Below are 19,960 nucleotides of genomic sequence, written 5' to 3'. Positions count from 1 at the left end.
TTAAAGTGAAATGCTCCAAAATGTGTTAGGATAAAATCTTTTTATATTAGCTTGTAATAAAATTGGTGTAGCACTGCAACGTTATAGTTGTTACACACAGTTACTGATAAGTTTAACTTTGTTCTAGTTACTTAATTTCATTTCTTCTTACACCAAATAATGTTATGCAGTGATTAGTCTCTATTGTGCAGTGAGCTCAATTATGAAAACCTGACTGTCTGCTTTCCCTCAGGTTTTTTGACGATTTAAAGGATATGCTGGGCTTCACACCATTTCGTTACTATTACTACATGTGGAAGTATGTGACTCCTCTGCTGCTCCTGGCTCTGCTGGGAGCCAGCCTTATTCAGATGGGTCTGACCCCTCCCAGTTACAGTGCCTGGATCCAGGAGCTGGTGAGTCCTGCAGGGCTTCTTGTGCCAACTTTAAAGTCTCAGATTAAGAGAATTAGATCAAATCACCATCTGTTGTACTAATAGCCTGTTTCCTTTACACAAGCATATGCTCTTAGCTCATTCGGCATACTGTAAGGACAGAGAGTTTACTAACTGAGTAGCAGTTAAGGATTAATGAGTGCAATTAAGCTGTTATCTGTGCGTATGCCTCTTCCATTCAATAGCTTTTAACAGGAAGGCATGATAAAAGGCTACAACTCAGGATTAAGACTGCTAGCATTTCCTGGAATAATCCTTTTTCTGTGTGTGTTTGTGTCTCAGGCTCATGAGCAATCCCTCAGCTTCCCGCCATGGGGTCTGGCAGTCTGCATCACGCTGGTGGTAGCTGCCATCCTGCCTGTGCCTGTAGTCTTCTTTCTGCGCTACTTTAACCTCATCGATGAAAACGCCTGCGGCATGTCCACCATCTCCTACAAGAAGGGACGCATCATGAAAGAGAGCGTGCGGCGAACCAGGGAGGAGGACGAGGGGGATGATGCCAGTCTGCTCCAGGTAAAGACTCCCAGTGAAGCACCGTCACCCATGCCTTCCAGCAGCAGCCACCGCAAGCAGAGCAGCTCCACGCAAGCCGACCCTGCCAGCAACGGCCACTACAGCGTCGGTTACCTGATGGCCGACATGCCTGACATGCCGGAGTCAGACCTTTGAGGACGCCTGCTAAGCAAAGACGTCCATAAATATATCTCAACAATTAGCATAAACCACTGTCCACTTATTGTGGTATTAAGGGCCCATATTGTGGTATAAATAAGACATAATAAGGCATAATGTATTATATATACCACTGTCAAACAGATTAATATATGGACCACAGTCTGCAAAAATGTTTCAGTTTTAGCTCAGGTTGTGATGTCACAACCATATACAGTTTTATGGGTGATTCTTCAATTGGAGGAACTTTTTGCACACAGATAAAGAAATGTTAGAAATACTTTTCATACAAAAAATAGCTTAGATATTATATATGTTATTTCAAGTACAATACTGGTCTTTTGCCTAACCCTGGCTCCAAATAAATTACTAAAAGTAATTAGTTCAGTTAAATAAATTCAAAATGTGCAATTTATAAAATAAATTATTGCATTTTTATCTCACCAATGCATATGCATATTTCTAACCATGTCCCTAATTACTGTATGCTATTAATGTAGCATTTGATTTCTGTAAGGATTTTTTTTTTAAGATAACTATACATTATTGCTCGCTTTTGGGAGAAACCATGTGCTTTACTTTTACATATGTTTTCAATCATGAAGGTATTTAAAATACAATTATTTACAACAGAAAAGGAAATAACTGGTCTCTCCCAAAAGGGACAAAAAGGTCGACATATGGTTATTCAATGCAATATCTAATTTGTTTGAGTGAAAAGGATCATATCCTGATCATGGAGTAAGTTTATTTAGAGTTATTCAGTATTTGTACCATTATGGCAATATTTTATTAAATATGTTTACATTATTTATGCATTTAAAATGCATCTTATACTAGCTGATGAGTATTGTTAAAAAAAAATATGAACTGGAATATTTTTACGCAGAAAAGGAAAATATATATATGAAATATGTTTTAATGCTATGTAAGCTCAGTCTTGGAAAATGTTAAGTGTTCCTCCAAGTGGTCCTAGGGAATTGTCACTATTTATTTTCCACTTTTATTCCCAGATCATGCTGCATTGGCATCAGCAGCCGGAGTCTGAGAGAAAACAATTGTCCATGTTCTCTCCCCCAAATCATTTCTAATGTTAGCTGTTAGCTGACGTATCAGAGAAAAGGATATGGTGCTTTCCTCCAAGCGCTCTAGATACCCTGTGATGCTGAACTGACAGCAGTTTAAAAATATTTTCTTCTAAAGTAAGGAAAACAATATTGAGCCTCCTGTTGAAGAATTACCCATAGACAGCCTTAGCCTACAACAGGCTTTAAAACAGTTTATTCACCCACTCACTTTAAGCTAGTAAAACTTTAACTGTGGACAGTTTAGAACAGTTTAGGGAAGATGTTTAAAAGGTGGTGCTTTAAAGGTCAGGAAGCAAATCACCGCTGTCCAATGAAAACAAAGTGTCTCCAAAACAGCAACTTTACAGGAGAAATAAAAAACCTTCTAAACTTTCAATGGAAAAAGAGCTTATTTCAGGTGATTTTTAAATATTTCTATAGGTCCATTCATCAAGAAGTTTTGGCACAGTTTAAGGGAAAAATGGTGACACTTGTTAGGACAGCGACAAAATGTACCAATGCAACCTTCCTAGGGATCCAGACGTCCTGAAGGACTGGTTGAAGTTATATTTCCTTACCTAATGTAAGGGCATTCTGTATGTTTTACTCTGCATTGCTTTGTGAAGGTGGTGTGCCTCATTTCACTTTTGTCAGTCTGACGGAATGGTGGCCATTTACAGATATCATTAATGATGGGAAACTGTTACAGTAATCAATAGCCTTGTGTTAAAATATTCAGCCTTATCAGAAATCAAGTTTGCATTGTAGTTTTAGAGCTACAATATCTGGTTATTTTGCACTAGATCATGTTGGTGGAGGCATGGCCACACCGGCCAACAACCTAAAACAGTGTGTAGCACTTATGTTACTGGATTCATCTCCACAATTTACAAGTTATGGCTACATAAAGTTACAGATTGGAAACTAACCAGATTGGTTAGTCATGAACAAAATCTGGGACTTCTGGTACAAGAAATTACACAAATTTCATTTTTCATAAGACTTCAGGGAAAAAAATTAAAACGTAAATGATGGGACTTTTGACATTCATCCATACTCTGTCCCCACTCTACTCAACTATGCTGTTTATGGTCCCAAACCAGTGTTTCATATTGTATTATATGTGTAGATATTGCGCCCTGCACTCCCGAATGTTAGCGGAGTTGGGTGCATGTGAACATTTTTTCCTCTTCCCTGTATGTCTGATCAAGGGGTGTTTAACTGCATTGTAGAATGGCTGTGAATATTGATCATGTCGCAAGTGAGGGCAGTCACTGTCCATCAATAATGAGATTAGAAGCAGCTTAGCCGCTTTGGATGAGTTTAGAATGTACTGTGTATGTGAAATGTGAAGAAAAAAAAAAAAAATCAGACCAGAAAATGCAATACAACATTTCTTTGGTAACATTGCTGTGACATTATACAACACCCTGTGGATGGCATTTACAAATGATTGTTCTCAAAATGTGTGCCTAATTTCATTTGTTTATACAATACACCAAGGATGTTGTAAATTTAAGGTTTTCTGTAAATATATAATATAAATATATTTATCTGATGATAGTTTGGACATCAGGACATGTTTCTTTTGGTAAGAAGTGCTTAAAAATCTCAAATGCTAGTTATTTTCAGTTTATCTATGTACTGTTATTTGTCTGGACTTTTGCGTCCGCCTACTTGCTGTAAATATTTTTTTTCCCCATGAAAACGCTCTGAATTTGCTCTTTTCTGCATTGAAATTAAAACCAAATGAAAAACAAAACATCCACGTTACTGTATTGTGTGTTTTAATTGTTGTATATTGGTACATCGCTGTTTGTTTATCAGTCAGGATGAGAATTTTAACCTTGATTAAAATCAATTGTTAGTGTAGTGCCAGAGTTCTGAACATTCTCATGCACATCAGCCAAACAGAAAGCATTGCCCATAACCCACAACAACAAAAAAACAAACAAAAACCCTGAAAAAATGTATTACAGTGGGCTGGGTGGAAAAAAGTGATTACAGGTTATGAACACAAGTTTTAAAACATTTATTTCATCCAATTCAATTGTACACATTAAAATCAGAGGTATTTTCAAAAAAAGCAGATTTAAATGAAATAAAAATCAGACATAAAACCTTAAAACAAGTTAAAACGTATTAAAACCACACGTCTGTTTTTCCTAGCATATCTGTAGTACCTTTCCCTGATTCGTTTAGACTTCTCAAGCCCACTGATAACGGAGTATTTGTATAAGCTAAGAAAGCACAGTGCAAAACACAACACTATCATATCGCTAGGTATGTAGATATTACAAAAGCAGCTGATATGATGTGTAGGGTTCTTTCAAGCTTTCCTACAGTTATTTAAACTCCTCTCTGACCCTTTAGCAATTTCACTCAACAGCCTTTAGACAGCCTTGGCGAAGCCCACTCTGTTGTTTTCGCGGTCAAACTCAGTGTAGTACTGGCCAATGAACACGTCTCCCAGAATCCACAGTGGTCCGGCTGGGGGAGGGATATCCAGAGCCATGAAGCCACTCAGGCAGATCTCTTTACCAGCCTGGCTCTCCTACGGAAAGACAAGGACATAAATATAAGTTAGAGATGGGGAAGCTGTCTTTATAAACTCTCTGAGGCTTGGCTGCTTTAGTAAATAATCACACCATGACCTAGTTACAACATCATGTGACCTTTGAAGCAAGATTTCTAGACACTGTTATTTAAAGTGTTTTTTCTGACCAACCTTGAGAATGTATTGTTCTCCAGTCAGGGTGTAGGATTGTCCGCCCAAAACAAAGGAGATAGTAGGAAGAGAGGGGACCTTCTTGCAGTCAACCATATACTAAAGAAAAAACAAAATGTGAAACATTAACAAGATCATAAAATAAATAAAATGTTTGTCTTGATACACTGTACAACTGAAAAGTCAAGGTTTACAAAAACTGACCCATTAAAACCATTTTGAGCTTGAGTCATTTGAGCTTAAACCGCACACTGAACTGAGTAAAAACAATGCACTTCTTAGGTGAAGTAGGTTACACTATTTAAGCTAACATTACTCAAACAGCAGTCATTAAATATGGACCTTGAATCCAGTATCCAGTCCTGGACTTTGTAATTCTTTGTAGTTGTGACACTAAGTGGCAAACAATTAAATGAATTGTTCCCTCACAAAATCCAGGGCTGGAAACAGATCTCAAGTTCATGATTTTAAAACTTGGCTTGTATTTAGGACAGGGGTTAGAGTACAGCAAAGTTTACTGATACAAGACTTTAAGTAGTAAGTAATAATGAAATTATTTCATATTAGTGCATGGGTGGCCTATGTAGGATTTAGACATAAAAACTTAAAGACTCCCTCTGCAGCAAAGAAAGAGTTAACTTGCTCTTACAGTCTACAACACTGAGGCCAGGTAGCAGTGCCACATTATATATTAAATGGTACCCACCCAGTGGGGAAACACCCAGGATGCAAATAGAAATCAATAGGAACTGAGCTTTACTCAATTTGGTATCAAATCAGTATTACTTAACTGATTTAGTTGACTTGAAATGTCAAAAGATCTTACATAAATAAACTGAGTATATATAGCACAACTATTCATTTTTGAGTTAGACTTAAGGTAAGATGAGGTGGTACCTCTCCCTGGATGAGGGGGATAGCTCCGATGGCTTTCTGCAGGGCCTTGACCTCAGCTGCAGGTCCAGTGATCAGCGACGTTCCAGTGTCTACAATGGCCTCACAGCCTCCCTTACAAAGGTTCAGCTGGCTGCCGATGTTCATGCTAGACAAAAAACACAAACAGCACTATTAACACCAGCTTACTTCTCATTACACTGAACTAAACTGTTTAAGAACCAGACCTTAAGTGAACCTAGGTTCCTAAGTCTCTCAGATAAAACTAGCAAACAAAAACAAAATGTTATACCACTCCTAAGGTTTATACCAGGTATCAATTCTATCTACCTTTGGATCTATAAAACATCATGGGGTGAAAATGTCAGCCAAAGTCTCAATGTCATTATAAGTGTTTAGTTGGACAGACTTCAGCTCTCCATGTAGAGAAACCTCGCTTTACACAGACCCAAGCATAATAAAAAGCAGATCAGGGTCACCTGACCAGCACTTTAGCCTGCATTTGCACCTCTCCAAGCCTTGGGGAAAACAACTACTTCAATACAGGCCACTTCACTGACCATGTTAAGTGGGAGATTAAATTTCTGAGAAAAGTGCTAGTCCACATCTTATGTAATACTTTTGAATAAAGGATGTGAAACTGATCATTTGGTTTCACATGACAAGTCTTGCTTAGCTTTTCCTCTATGAATCAGCATGAACATAGTTGTGACTTCCGCTAAAGAAAACATGACATACGAAATCACAAGTCATGAGGTTGAGCTCTTACCCGTCCATATGAACCTGCCAGTAAGCCTGTCTGCTGATATTCACGTAGTGGAAGTCTCCAGTGTAGTACTTAGGGTCAGTCCCACCCAGCAGGAGTTCACCACCAGGCTGAGTATATGGGTTCCTACAAAAAATATATATTGTACACATGTATACATTAGTTCAAGGCAGATAATTATTAGCTTCAGTGAATACATTGTCTCCAGCTTGATTGTACACAAAAGATGTAATAAACATACTAGTGACTAAGAAGCAAGCACACACTCACCTGTTTAAATAGAAAGAGAAGACGTTTTTCTCCACTTTCTTTTGGCTCATCATCATGTCAAACACAGGAGGAACCCCATCCACAGAGATCCGAGGATAGGCCATACCCAAGATGCCATCAAACTTTGCTGCAATGAAAGCAACTCCAGGCTGTTTGATAGCCTCCCCAAATATCTGCTTTTCAACAGCAATATCACCGATCTGAAAAATAAATGTTGCATTTTAAATCAGTCACGTCATAACTTAGTACAGAATAGTTATACTGTATCTTGGTCCCAAATCTAAACATCCAGTTCCTGAGAAGACATTTTCTCTGTCGACCCATTAACCTTTAACAGGTGGGAACATTCCATCAAGTCTTCATCAGCTTCTAAATGATTCCTGGTTCAATTCTATGCTGATGGGAATACCTTTTTATGTCTGCACCAACGAAGGGAACTAAGCATGATTCTTTAATTTAAATTTAGTTAAGCCATTGCTTTACTGTTCTTAAAGCACACGCTGGTGCTCGTTAACAGTTGACATCTGACTGTAAAGCAGCATATGGATGATTTTTTTTAATGGGTTAAATTACAAATTGCAACGCAAATTAATGAACAGATCTTTTCATTAAGAATGGAAAAATTGGTGCAGTTTAGCTGTTGTGGTGATTAAAACAAAAGCAATAACAAAATCAAAACCTAAAACAAATTTTGGTGTGAACTTTTACCAACAAACTGGCTAAGAAAACAGGTTTAGAGTCTATCCCTCATACACACCCACTTCAGCAGAAAAGCTTGCTAATGAGCAAAGAAAGCATGCAAGAGCAGGGACACTAACAGACATAGGGAAATGGAACTCTAAATTCAGATTTTAAGCCTGAATAAATAAATAATATAAATAAACTTAAAATAAAAAAAAACTTTCCAAAACAGAACAAATAAACCATGTATATTATTTTATATTCTTACTGTGCATGTGTCCTGGCTGAGATACCCAGACAAGCTCCCACTGCCATACTGGATGGCAAAAGCAGTGCCATTCTTCACATAGGTGCTGGATTTAGCTCCATTGTACTTGTGATGAAGCACTGCAAAATCAGTAAAAGAACGCAGTTATACACAGATTATCTAAACATCTTCTAGACATAATATAAACTGCTGATGGCATGAGTAAAGGACTACATAAAGAATATACAGAAAAATAAATTGTGTGTTGTCACTATCCCTATCATGTTGATATTTTACATAGTACATTACTTCACATTATGTGCCAATTTTATGATAAATGGACAATAGAAATTCTTCTAAACGACCTGGATTAAAAACCTCTTTACATGGACTTTATTTTGGAGACACATTTTTCTTTGGACAGCAACGATAGAAATGTGAGAGATACACAAGTCACATCCAAGTCAAAATCTATCACACAGCAGTGTCTCTACAGCAAAAAGTTTTTGTTTTCTGCAATACTGAGTTTTATCAGTACCAACAGCACTTTAATAAACCAATAATTTCACACTTTATACAGAGACCTAATGTTGACTTACAGCAGGCAATGTCAGTAAGGGAGCAGTGGACAGAGGGAACCCATAGGTTGGAGGATCCAGTGTCAAACACCACAGTAAAGGTCTGGATAGGAGTGCCAAGACCTATTTCTCCATAATACTGGGCCTTTTAAAAGAAAACAAACAAAAACAGTAATCAATAAGCATGTCTTAATCAGATTATACACTCACTGGATAGTTTATTCAGAAGGCATTTCACACCAACAGGAAAAACACTTTTCAACAAGGTTGTTTACTAAGTTATTATTTGGCAATAAAATCACAAGGCTTTTGCCAAATCTGATTGTGTCAGTTCTCATGACACAGTAGGGGCAGTCTTTCTAGAGCGCTATGACAACAGTCTCGTGATGAGAGACCGAACTTCTGCCAAACACTGATTTACTTCTGCTTATAATAAAGGCAAAAAAAAATACCACAGATTTTTTACACGACCAAGCAAGTCGTTGGTTAAGTTTCGCAAAGGTTAGCAATGCATGACAATGAAAAAGCATCTTAGTAAAGTATGATGGTGTCACGCGCCCCAATATGCAGGACATTAGTCAACTTCTAAAGGACTTCCTTCCTGTACAAGTTGTGGTCACAGAGGGGAAAGAGAACATCCACAGAATGACACAAACCACTGCTTGGCAGCAGAAGTGATGTCCTCTGCCAGTATTTTGTTAAGTAGTTTCTTAGTTGCATATAAAGAAACACTGCTAGCAGCGATAAAAGACTCTACGTACCTAATGATTGCACTTATACAGTACAGTATTTTATTAGGCAATTATTTTACTTCTTAGAATATAGGCACTTTGAAGTGTTTTAGTGATGCCAAAAAAGAACCTCCTAAATTTTCATTAGGAACTATGTACTTGATGTAATTTTTGGTTCATTAACAGGAATTTTTATTTAAAAACTCCTTTTTTCAGATATGCTGACAAGCTGCTCATTTACTTCTAATAATTGTAATTATTATATACAGACATGCAAAAAATCTGTGGCCTTCTTTATTGAATGAGAGATTACTTGTTTAGTTGCATCTAGAATTCTAGCCAGATGCAACCAGTCACAAACATTACCATCCACTGCAACTAGGGGTGGTAATGCCTTCTACAGTGCCTTCTATAGTCCTGGTACACAGGTGATACTGTGGATCGAGGAATCTTTAATGCCCTCACAACTTTGAAAATGCAATGTCCCATCCGTCTCACACCCACTACTAGGCCTCACTTGAACTCATAAGATAAAGCCTTAAAACCTTGACAGGTGTGGGTGTTTCCCAAGCTGTGATCTTAGGTAAAATCTTAATTAATATACTGCCATCCCATGGCTTCTGAAATGCCAATGTAATATTCAACTTTATGATCACTGCAACAAATTCACACATTTAGTTTAATTTCTGATTTACTTGAACTTTAACAATACATGCATGCAACCCTTGCATTTGATTTGCAACCCCATTGTTCTTAAACTAGATTTTCTTTAAGTAATCAGGCCAAGAACAGATCTTCAGAAAATAATTAGGAGCCTACCCTTCACAGTCACTCAAACAGATTAGAGAACCAGGGCAAAAGAGCACAAGTAGGCTACTGCTGATGATTTAAGACAGATCAGTTTAAAGGACAAAGGGGGGCCACACTCACGTCCAGATAGTTCTTGAGGGTTTCAGGGGTGGGACCGTTGCTGGGAGGGGGGAACCCCAGGTTGTACTTTGTAGACTGAGAGTCAGCTAGGAGTTCTTCCATAGCTCTGCCTGAGTCAGTCATGGACCGCCTTATGGAGCGAAACTTCTTCAGGGGAATCCTAAAGGGTGACATCCAAAACATTTGGGTTAAGGGTTACACAAGGGCTGTGTTGTACATGTCAGTCACTAAATTTACACTCTAATCTGTTGGTGAGCTTTAAGACCACCTGCTGCAAACAAGAAATATTCCCATCACAGCATCTACTGGTCCAAACATGACCAAAAGTGTGATAACGGAGTTTGGACTTTTATTTAATAGTTGTCAGGGTGAAAGAGGGACATATTTTACACCTGTGCTGCGTATAAGCTGAGAATAGCTGTACAAGCAAGCAACATTCAGCAGGGGTGGATCTCTGCTTATATTCTTAAAAAAATAAATGTAGTATTTTTATTTGAAGACAAATGAGACATTAACCTACACCTAGTGATAACACCTAAACCTTGCATCACAATTTATTTTTCTTTTTGACTCATTGAATTGGAAACCTATAAAACTATCAGGAACTAAATTTGGATCCAAGGTTGTCTTCCTTTTTCTTAAAAGCTGACATTTCAGAGGTAAATGATTACATCTTGGCACAATTTTGAAGTTTAAAAAGCTTCAGTAGCAATACTAGTAACAAGATTAGCAGCTGGCCTGTAAACACTAGTTCTTATAGACACAATGAGCTTGGTTTGACACAATGGAAACTTCCTGCTGTGTGAAAGGTGGGCTACTTGTGTGGAGGAACTGAGGTCTACACTGAATGCAACAAACCACAGAAACATCCATGAGGTCCTTTAAGACACTGACGTGTGGGTTTCTTTCATGAATGGCATTCATTTTTGCAAAGCGGGTCATTTCAAAAATGAGTCACTTGTAACAAGAAAACAATCTTCAGTGGAGGTGCTGAGGTGTGGTTTTCAAGCTAACATCTAAATGTGAGACATCATGAGGAAGAGTTTTGACCACTTTTTTTTTTAATCACACGATCTTTGAACTTGTTAAATGTTACATTAAAATATAGCATATTCATTAGAAGAGAAACAAGTAAATAACCTACAAATACTTTTTTCAGCACTTGAAAGAACTACAGACAATTAGAATACATTTCTCTCATTCCTCAGGAATGGAGACTTTGAGCTAAACAGTGGCATTGTTGGTACTGCAGGTCACAACTGCAGAGGAGCAGCTGGCCAGTAAACAAATAGGCTTAACTTCCTTTCATAGCTCCAGATACACTGTAAACGTAGGTGTACAGTGTATTCAAACATGTTTAGACAAAAAAAGAAGAAAAACGAAGGATACAGACTAAATAAAACACAGAAAATCCTCAAACATAAGACCAGTCGTACCAAATATCTATACCTGCCTTCGGCAAGCTATCACTGTTGGGTCCTTGAGTATGGCCTTTAACTCCATCAGATCTCACTGATTGCTGCCCACCACTTCAGGCATGTGTGCTCACATTTTAGTAAAGCTGCTTTGTGTCATCAGTTGTAAAAATTACTATACAAATACATTTAATTTAATTTGATTAAAGAGAGCAGCCATACTCCAAACATTAGTATTGTGACCATTGTTGGTAAACTTAGGTGTAGTGAGTAAAATAAACTAGAGATTTTGTTCCAGCAATTAGCAGTTCTTCCACAGTACTGGGTTATATTTTTGCATACAGAACCTAGATTTGCCACCTCTGAGCTTGACAATGGACAGACATTCCCTGCTGTGTGAGAGCTGGGATTGTGAACAGGCTGAAGACTGAGTATATGGCCCGAGTGAAGACTGAGGACTAGTGTGTGAGGGTTTCCTTTAGAAGTGGCCTTCTTCTAGACATGAGGACAGGTTTTAACTACTTGGCGCCACCTTGCTTGTAACTTGATTTGTGAAGCTTTAAAGCTAAAGACCACTGAAACACACTGCCTGGCCAAAAATGTCACCACCAAAATAAAGGTCACACTATTTTATTTCAAACCAGTGTTGCATTCATTTTTCACCAAGATCTTCCATTGATTGTGGTAGTGTGTGACCCCTGCACATCCCTTCGGACCCAGCACATCCCAAAGATTCTCAGTGGGGTTAAGGTCTGTATTCTAAGGTCTGGGGTGGCCAATCCTATGTAAAAATGATGATCTCATGCTCCCTGAACCACTCTTTCACAGTTCCAGTCATCTTGGAATATACCCGTGCCATCAGGGAAGAAAAAAAAATCCATAGATGGAATAAACTGGTCATTCAGTATGTTCAGGTAGTCAGCTGACCTCGTTCTTTCAGAATATACTGTTGCTGAACCTAGACCATTTGCTTGGTTAAATCCAAGTGGATATTTTTATTTGGCCAGGCAGTTTATTAACTCATATAAGCTCAGTTTATATAACTTACTCGGTTGTTTGGTAACTAACTACACCACTCCTGAACTCCCTCAGGTGACTTTTGTTTACGAGCAGCTCATGTTAGACTGAGGCTTTTGCTGAGTCATTAACACAGAGTCAAAAACAACACAGACAGTTATTCTGCTCCGCAACATTAGAGCTACACAATAAACCAAATTAACACACTTAAACCGATTTAAATAATACAAACACATCACGAATCGCAGCACTAAACGGTAGTGAGTGTGTAACCAGTGAGTTAGCTTCAGCGCCGTGCAGGCTAGGCTAGTCTGTAGTTAGTAAGAGTCTGAAGGTCTCTGAGAAACACAATACGCTCTTTGTTTACTTCACCTAACTATCGCCTCGGAGCTCCAGGCGACAGCAGCCAGCAGCAGCAGACAGGCCAGCTTCATCTTGTCGGTTTCAGCAGGTCGATAAAAGCAGCTGGGGTTCACCGCGCCTCCTCCCGGGGTGTTTATGCCGACTCTCCGCTGTGGGATCTGGGCTAAACTAAACGACTCGAATCAGCTGACTGCTGGGTCACTTATGGTCCCGGTCACGTGAACGCTCCCACGCGCCCTTCAGTAACGTCATCCTCCCAGTTTCGCAATCGCAATGCGCAGACTCTGTAGCGGGTGATTTAATGCTGATGTTAGGTCGTGTCAGAAATATCGCATTTACGAGATGAGAGCACAGACTCGGATTTTAGATAAACCCCGGGTTTACCAGTTTGGGGCGTGTCAGTAACAATAGGTCAATAAATTGAAAAAATTTAATAAATTAAAAACGTATTGTAAACTGCGTAACAATTGAACACTTGCTGGGAAAAACACTGGCAATACGTGAAAAAAAACCGTAAAGTCTACTATGATTCGCGGTTCTAATAGGATAAGAACATAACTCAACTAATGCATGTCTCATTCGCTTCATTCTCTTGGAGTAGGGCAAAATAAACCTGTTTTTATGATAATAGACCAAAAGTATAGAGTAAATAATTTTCTTTATGGCGTCCATTTCCACCCGACCAAAACACATCGACATTACAGTCGAAATTACGACCCCCAAACTCGAAAGTAGGAAATTCTGAGGAGGATTTGAAGGCATCCTAAATTGTACGCAAGGAGTGAATTTTGTGCCAAAAGTTTTACCCCAAAAAATAAAATCCGCAATTAAAACTTTAAGATTCAAAAAGTAAAGGTCTATGTTTCAAATTCAATAGAGCAGCAAATACAGCAAATATATATTTTTAAATATACTTAGTTACTTTATTATTCATTGCAGATATTTTGAAAATTATTTAGTTTGGAGTTTTCGTGTTTGTGTTTTTGTGATTTTTCTGTGGATTTTTGTGGATTTTGCTGCTAAAGAAAGAAAACATACTCTAAGCATGGATATTAGCACACCTATGGTATGGAATGAATTTGTGCAAAAGGTTTTACGCCAAAAAATAAAATCTGCAATCAAAACTTTAGAATCAAAAGGTAAAAGTGTATGTTTCAAATTCAAAAGAGGAAAAAAAATACAGCAAATATATATATTGTAAATATACTTGGTTACTTTATTATTCTTTCCAGTTATTTTGAAAATATTTTTTGCCAGTCTTTGCTTTAACCCAGCTGGCATTTTAACATTGAATTAATGTTAAATCAACGTTTCAACGTTGTTTAAACAAAAACAGACATTACTTTAATCATATTTCAACCACAAAGTTTAAGATCAGTTTTGTCGATTTTTTGTGGATTTTTGCCGCTAAAGAAAAACACATAGTTTGAGCATGAATATTTAGCACCCCTCACTAACGTGAACTTTGAAATGGGGTGAAACACATTTACTTAGAGTAGAAATATAACATTAAACGTTATGTTTGTATGAAATTTAATCGGAAAAGTATCTGCTGCTGCTGCTGTTTACTGGAACCCGTTCGCTCCGCCCTGTTTTTAGAAGAAAGCTTGAAGCTGGCGGGTGGGCGTGGTCAGTCTCAGACTAGCGTTCAGGGCACTCGTCAGTAGAAAATCAAGTGAACAGGGAAACTTTTAAGCCCCGCCCACACGTGTAAAGCCTGCCAAAACTCAGAAGCAAAAAAATTGAAGCAAAAGCAATGGAGAGGTTCCAAAAGCAACAGTCTTCAGCAAAACCCACAAAAATCCACAGAAAATCCACAAAAGCACAAACATAATCCAAATTTAAATAATTTTTTAAATAACTGCCAATAAAAATAAATAAACTTAAAATAAAGTAAACTTAAAAATATATATTTGCAATATTTTTTCTCTTCTGAATTAGAACATACACTTTTTCCATTTGATTCTTAAAATTTTCATTGCAGATTGTATTATATTTTGCTGTAAAACAAAATTCACTCCATATAAACTGTACATGTACATGTACATGTACATTCGTATTTGTATGGAATTTAAAGTGAAAATGTTTTATTTGGTTCCACTAATTATAGGAAAGAATTGCAAAAAATATTTTTATATATAATAATTTTTTACTACTTCTCTACCTTCCCTGGCTATGTTTTTTTTTTTGTTAACATTGTTTTGGAATTGTAACAAACTAAATTGACTAATAAATGTACTGTAGTAATAATGCTGTGCAAAAATAGTCAATAAAAAAATTAAAATACTAATTAATTACAGACTCACCTCATCTCAAATAATCAATAATTATTATCAAATATTTGTCACATGGGAACAGTTGCTTTTATGAAAGAACCCTTGAAGTTCCCTCTTGTACACAAGATCTAATTGAGCTGACACTTTCTTCGGTCCACTTATCCTGTAGTTATTTTTAGGAGCATTTTAAGTACACCTTTGTACTTTAGAGTCAGTTGACTGACTCTACACTTGCTATTTCAGGAGTTTCAGCATTTTTAAGGTGTGACCTAAAGACAGGAATTAACTTAATGTTTTACATAATTTCATTTATTAATAATGTTTATTCAAACATATTCAAATTCTGTGGGCTTTTATCGGTAGGCACACTTTAATTGACACTTAGCATTTTGATTTGAGCCTGCTTGTGATTGTATTATCCTGCAGCTGTAGTTTACATTAGGCATGACAGTAATCAAATTCAGCGGATTTGCTCCTTATGCATTGATTTGTAAACCTTTACACAGCAGAGATTTGCAAATGTCAGCATATTTGTATTTATTTATACAGTACACAGTGTTTAAATTCCAGAAAAAGCCTTGCTGTGGCTGATACACTCAAACCAGCACTAAACACACTAACTTATTTATTAACGCTGCACTACCAAGAGTGATCCACCATTAAAATTATATTTGCTCAAAATTTTAAAAATTACAATCATATGCTGAGATGTGCATCTGTGTGGGTGCATGAAGCTTATGATATTATACTTGAAGGCTTATAATGTTTATTTATTTGCGCTTTAATACCAAATTATATATATAGGAAACTATTACTAAGTCCAAAAAAGCCATGAGTAAATTCTATTTTTAGTATAAGTCATATGCATTATATTTATTGTGACCTAAATATTACAGTAAATACATTTGGATAACAAATGTTGGTTAGTTGAGAACAGAGCTTTTTTCCAAAAATAATTGTATTCACACAAAAAAAACTTTTATTAGCATGATTTTAACTTATAATATCATCAGCTAACTGGTAATGTTAAAATATGTGAAAACACTGATGGTCAAACCTGCCTGTCTAGAACTGGAGCTAGAAAGTAAATACAGTAAAAGGGCTGTGTGTTCTGGACTAGTATATAATTCTCTGCAAATTAACATGGAGCAGAGGCTGAGATGACATTTGTTCAATGTTGTAATAATTATATGGGAAAAGAGTGGGTTACACTGGCTATGGTTGCCGTTTGGTTCAAACCTAGTTCAATTAATTTGCCACCATACAGCTTTGGTCTGCATTTGAGTGTGATTACTGTCTTCACACTATCTGCCTAAACAAATCACATCAAGGGTAAAAGAAGATATAATAATGAAACACTGTACAGTGGTTTGGCCAAGAAGGTTGCGTTGATGATTTTAAAAGGAATGTTTTTTCAACTTTCAGCTCTATCACAGAGAAATGTTCAGAGAAAGCCAATGGAAAGTTCTCAAATAGCTAAGCAGAGAACTTAGAATTTTTGCATAAAGGCTCTGATAGATAGAAATCAAAATCAAATGAACAAAATCAAATGATCCATATACTGGGGACAACAGAAAGCAAACAGAATTTACAACAATCCTAAAATTAGTATGGACATTAGGGTTGTACAGAATTTAGAATTGAATTAAGAATTTGAATTTTAATTGAGATTACAAACAGAAAGCAGAATTGCAAATTAGATTCAAATTTCAGGAAGTAGAATTGGATTCCAAGAAATATATATATATATATATATATATATATATATATATATATATATATATATATATATATATATATATATATATATATATATATATATATATAATAACTAAAGTGTATTGAACAACAAAGCCTTACAACAACATGAATTTCATACAGATATTTATGGTCCATAAAATAACATTAAAAACATATTTTTTAAAACAGTATGAAAAAATTTTCCAATTGTGGAAAATGATAAGACAGCACTTAATTTCCCAGAATACCTTGCTTTACCTTGCTTTTAGGAGGAACTGTTGACCATTAGACGCAAAACCCTGTAAGAACTTTAATAAATGATAATTGCATTTACCAAAAGATTGTTTAATTTGCTTATTTTGGAAACAAATATATTGCTAATTATTCAACATTAAGAAAATGTATGCCTAAATGGCAGTGTATGTACTTCCATTTGGAAGAAATGGATGTTTAAAGTCTCACATTCTTTTAATTCCTTTGAACTCCTATTCCTGTCATTCAAATTCAAACTCAAATCAACAACATTTAGGGTGGATTCAATATAAATTCAAATTCATTAATTAAATTTAATTAAATTCTGAATTTTGCACAGCCCTGATGGGCATAAGAGAGCAAAAATTAAAACTGATATTTCTTTATTGTGTAAAAAATGACCTGAGATTTTTAAATCAATATGTATTTTCATACATTTATTTCTGGGCACAATTTTATTTGGAAATGTAAGGATTTAAAATATATATATCTCGTGATCCAAATGACGCATTACCCACTCTGGCCTGTAGATGGAAACAATACGCCATTCAGGCAGTAATGGAGTGTGGAGGTTGTGTATATTTACGTACCTGGAACTGTTCTAATGAGAATTTGACCATATATAGCACTATTTGGATCTCAGTTTGAAATATAATGACATTTATTGTTTCTACAGACATCATTAACTCGTATCAGCTGTCTGTAGTGTTAGTGGGAGGTGTGCTGTATGTATGGTGATTTGGTGCCGTCTACAGGACATATAAGGTAACGTAGCTACTTAAGTTCCATACAACATAATGCTAACTTCCGTTAGCTCCTGAATGTTTTTTTTTTCTGCTTGATAGCATGAAGCTAACAGCAGTTCATTCGCTTTCTCAGGGGGGTTACTATAGTCTTTTGCACCAGCTGATTTTGAAACCCGTGAGATGTGCATGTCCTACTTTATACTCTGTGTTTCAGCAATTCCTTTGGTTAATATACAAGCTTGAACCCTGAGTCTATTAGCTAACCAAATTTCCACTGAGCTTGTAAAACAAAATCACAAAAAATGCTAAAAAAAATCCAGCTCATTAACTACCTGTAGTTCTTGACAAACACTTTATTAAAACATATTTTTTACACACATAGATTTTAGCAGGGTTATATTGGGGCTAATTAAGTATTGGTATTGTTTAAAGTATTACTTCTAAGATTAGTTTTTATATATGTATATTTAAAAACAAGCTTATCTCTAGTTTGCATTGTTTGTTGACTTCTCATATGTGTAATTTTGTTGTGCCAACCATACACTCAAAGACACCAGATACCTCAGACACTCCATCACATCTAAGGAATTGACTATTGTCAATGACAGTTGACAATTTGACAATTTGTCATTACACTGCAAGCACTCACAATCTTTTAGTTTTGCAAGCCTATTTGCATCTACATTCTTTTTGAGATCACTTCATGCTCCAGGTAGAAATTTACAAACAGAGATGTTGTTTAATAATAAAACAGAAACAGAAGCAGCTTTTGGCCACAGCTTGCCCAGAATATGAACATGACAGCTGATTTTTTTCACAGTGTCCATGTCACAATTTGCAAGGGCCAAAATGAATAACTTATATTAAACATGGTTTATTATTATTATTATTATTATTATTATTATTATTATTATTATTATTATTATTATTATTATTGTTATTATTGTATTTTATTTCTAATTTCTTCCCATGTCCTCACCAATTTACACGGCCAATTACCCAACCCACTCATTAGGACTCCCCCTATCACTAGTGATGCCCCAAAACACCAGTAGGGTAATGACTAACACATTCCTCCTTCGATACACGTAAAGTCAGCCTCCGCCTCTTTTTCAACTGCTACTGATGCATCATTGCCAAATAGCATCACAGCGTGCTCGGAGGAAAGGGCAGCAACTCAGTTCCGATAAATCAGCTCACAGACACCTAGTGCTGCGGACATCACCCTCTGGAGCGATGAGGGAAGAGAGCCCCATCTACCCACCCAGTGAGAGCAAGGCCAATTGTGCTCTCTCAGGGCTCCGGTAGCCGATGGCAGGCTACATGATTGGGATTCGAATCAGCAATCTTCTGATCATAGTGGCGGCGCCTAGCCTGCTGGAACAGTCTGTGCCCGTATTTGTTTTATTATTTTAATGTCAAGATGAGAAAAATGCTCCTCATCTTGAAAAAAATATAAAACAGTGAGGTCATGGAGCTATTGTGTGTTTCTGCAGTCACACCACTAGATGCCACTGTTGTCTAGTTTATGAGGGGAAAACAGTAGGGTACTGCTTGGGTGTGCTCACATCATGGGACAGTCACACTGGTTAGTTATGTTTGGATATTAAATAAAAAACAGATATATAAAAGCACAGGCATCACTCCAACATCTTCATTTTCAGATACATGTATGAGTATATATAGACACCTGATGAAATTTAACTGATGTATACAGCTGTGATGTATGAAGCTCACAGAGGCTGTACTTTTACTGTAAAAAATAAATATAGGTACTTTTAGTGCTTAACATGTGACCGTTATGACCATTATGAAGTGACATTGTCCTCATTAAATCATGTCATGTCATATGTACGCCCACTAGTCAAAAACATTTTATAGATATGTGGGTGGGTCCTGACGTGTGACTCAATCCTACATGGTTGTATAACCCTACTGTATAATAAACTCTGTGGGCTCTACAGGTCCACTGATATAATTGGTCAATGTCATCCTGTTGTACTTACTGTAACACAGACATAAACATGTTGCATAAGGTTGTTCTGAAGGGTGCTGAGAAATATCAGAAATCCACCACTCATGCATAAATGATGTTGTTTTGCCTCTTTTCTGTAAAGTGAGCAATCATGTCTATATTTTAATCCCTCAAATAT

The 19,960-nt window shown here is 36.6% G+C and overlaps 2 protein-coding genes across 2 annotated transcripts in view; one reads left to right on the top strand and one right to left on the bottom strand.

Annotated features, from left to right (window-relative positions):
* The window catches only part of slc6a15 (solute carrier family 6 member 15), a 47,055-nt gene extending 43,120 nt beyond the window's left edge, over positions 1 to 3,935 (top strand). The window contains exons 11-12 of the mRNA XM_007250574.4: positions 233 to 395; positions 717 to 3,935. Of these exons, the coding sequence (XP_007250636.3) occupies positions 233 to 395; positions 717 to 1,103 (550 nt within the window). The 3' untranslated portion in view covers positions 1,104 to 3,935. The remainder of the gene's footprint in view (positions 1 to 232; positions 396 to 716) is intronic.
* A 255-nt stretch (positions 3,936 to 4,190) lies between these two features.
* ctsd (cathepsin D) lies at positions 4,191 to 12,992 on the bottom strand. Its single transcript, XM_007250573.4, has 9 exons — positions 12,803 to 12,992; positions 9,999 to 10,158; positions 8,359 to 8,482; positions 7,781 to 7,899; positions 6,832 to 7,031; positions 6,565 to 6,687; positions 5,799 to 5,943; positions 4,902 to 5,000; positions 4,191 to 4,727 (listed from the first exon to the last, which is right to left on the bottom strand). The coding sequence occupies exons 1-9, from the start codon at positions 12,862 to 12,864 to the stop codon at positions 4,566 to 4,568; spliced, it is 1,194 nt and encodes a 397-aa protein (XP_007250635.2). The 5' UTR covers positions 12,865 to 12,992; the 3' UTR covers positions 4,191 to 4,565.
* Between the last annotated feature and the right edge of the window lie 6,968 nt (positions 12,993 to 19,960).

This window comes from Astyanax mexicanus, chromosome 9, assembly GCF_023375975.1.
Source record: "Astyanax mexicanus isolate ESR-SI-001 chromosome 9, AstMex3_surface, whole genome shotgun sequence".
Classification (NCBI taxonomy): Eukaryota; Metazoa; Chordata; class Actinopteri; order Characiformes; family Acestrorhamphidae; genus Astyanax; species Astyanax mexicanus.
The sequence above is the reverse complement of the archived record's forward strand: the minus strand, read 5'-3'. Positions and strand labels throughout refer to the sequence as shown.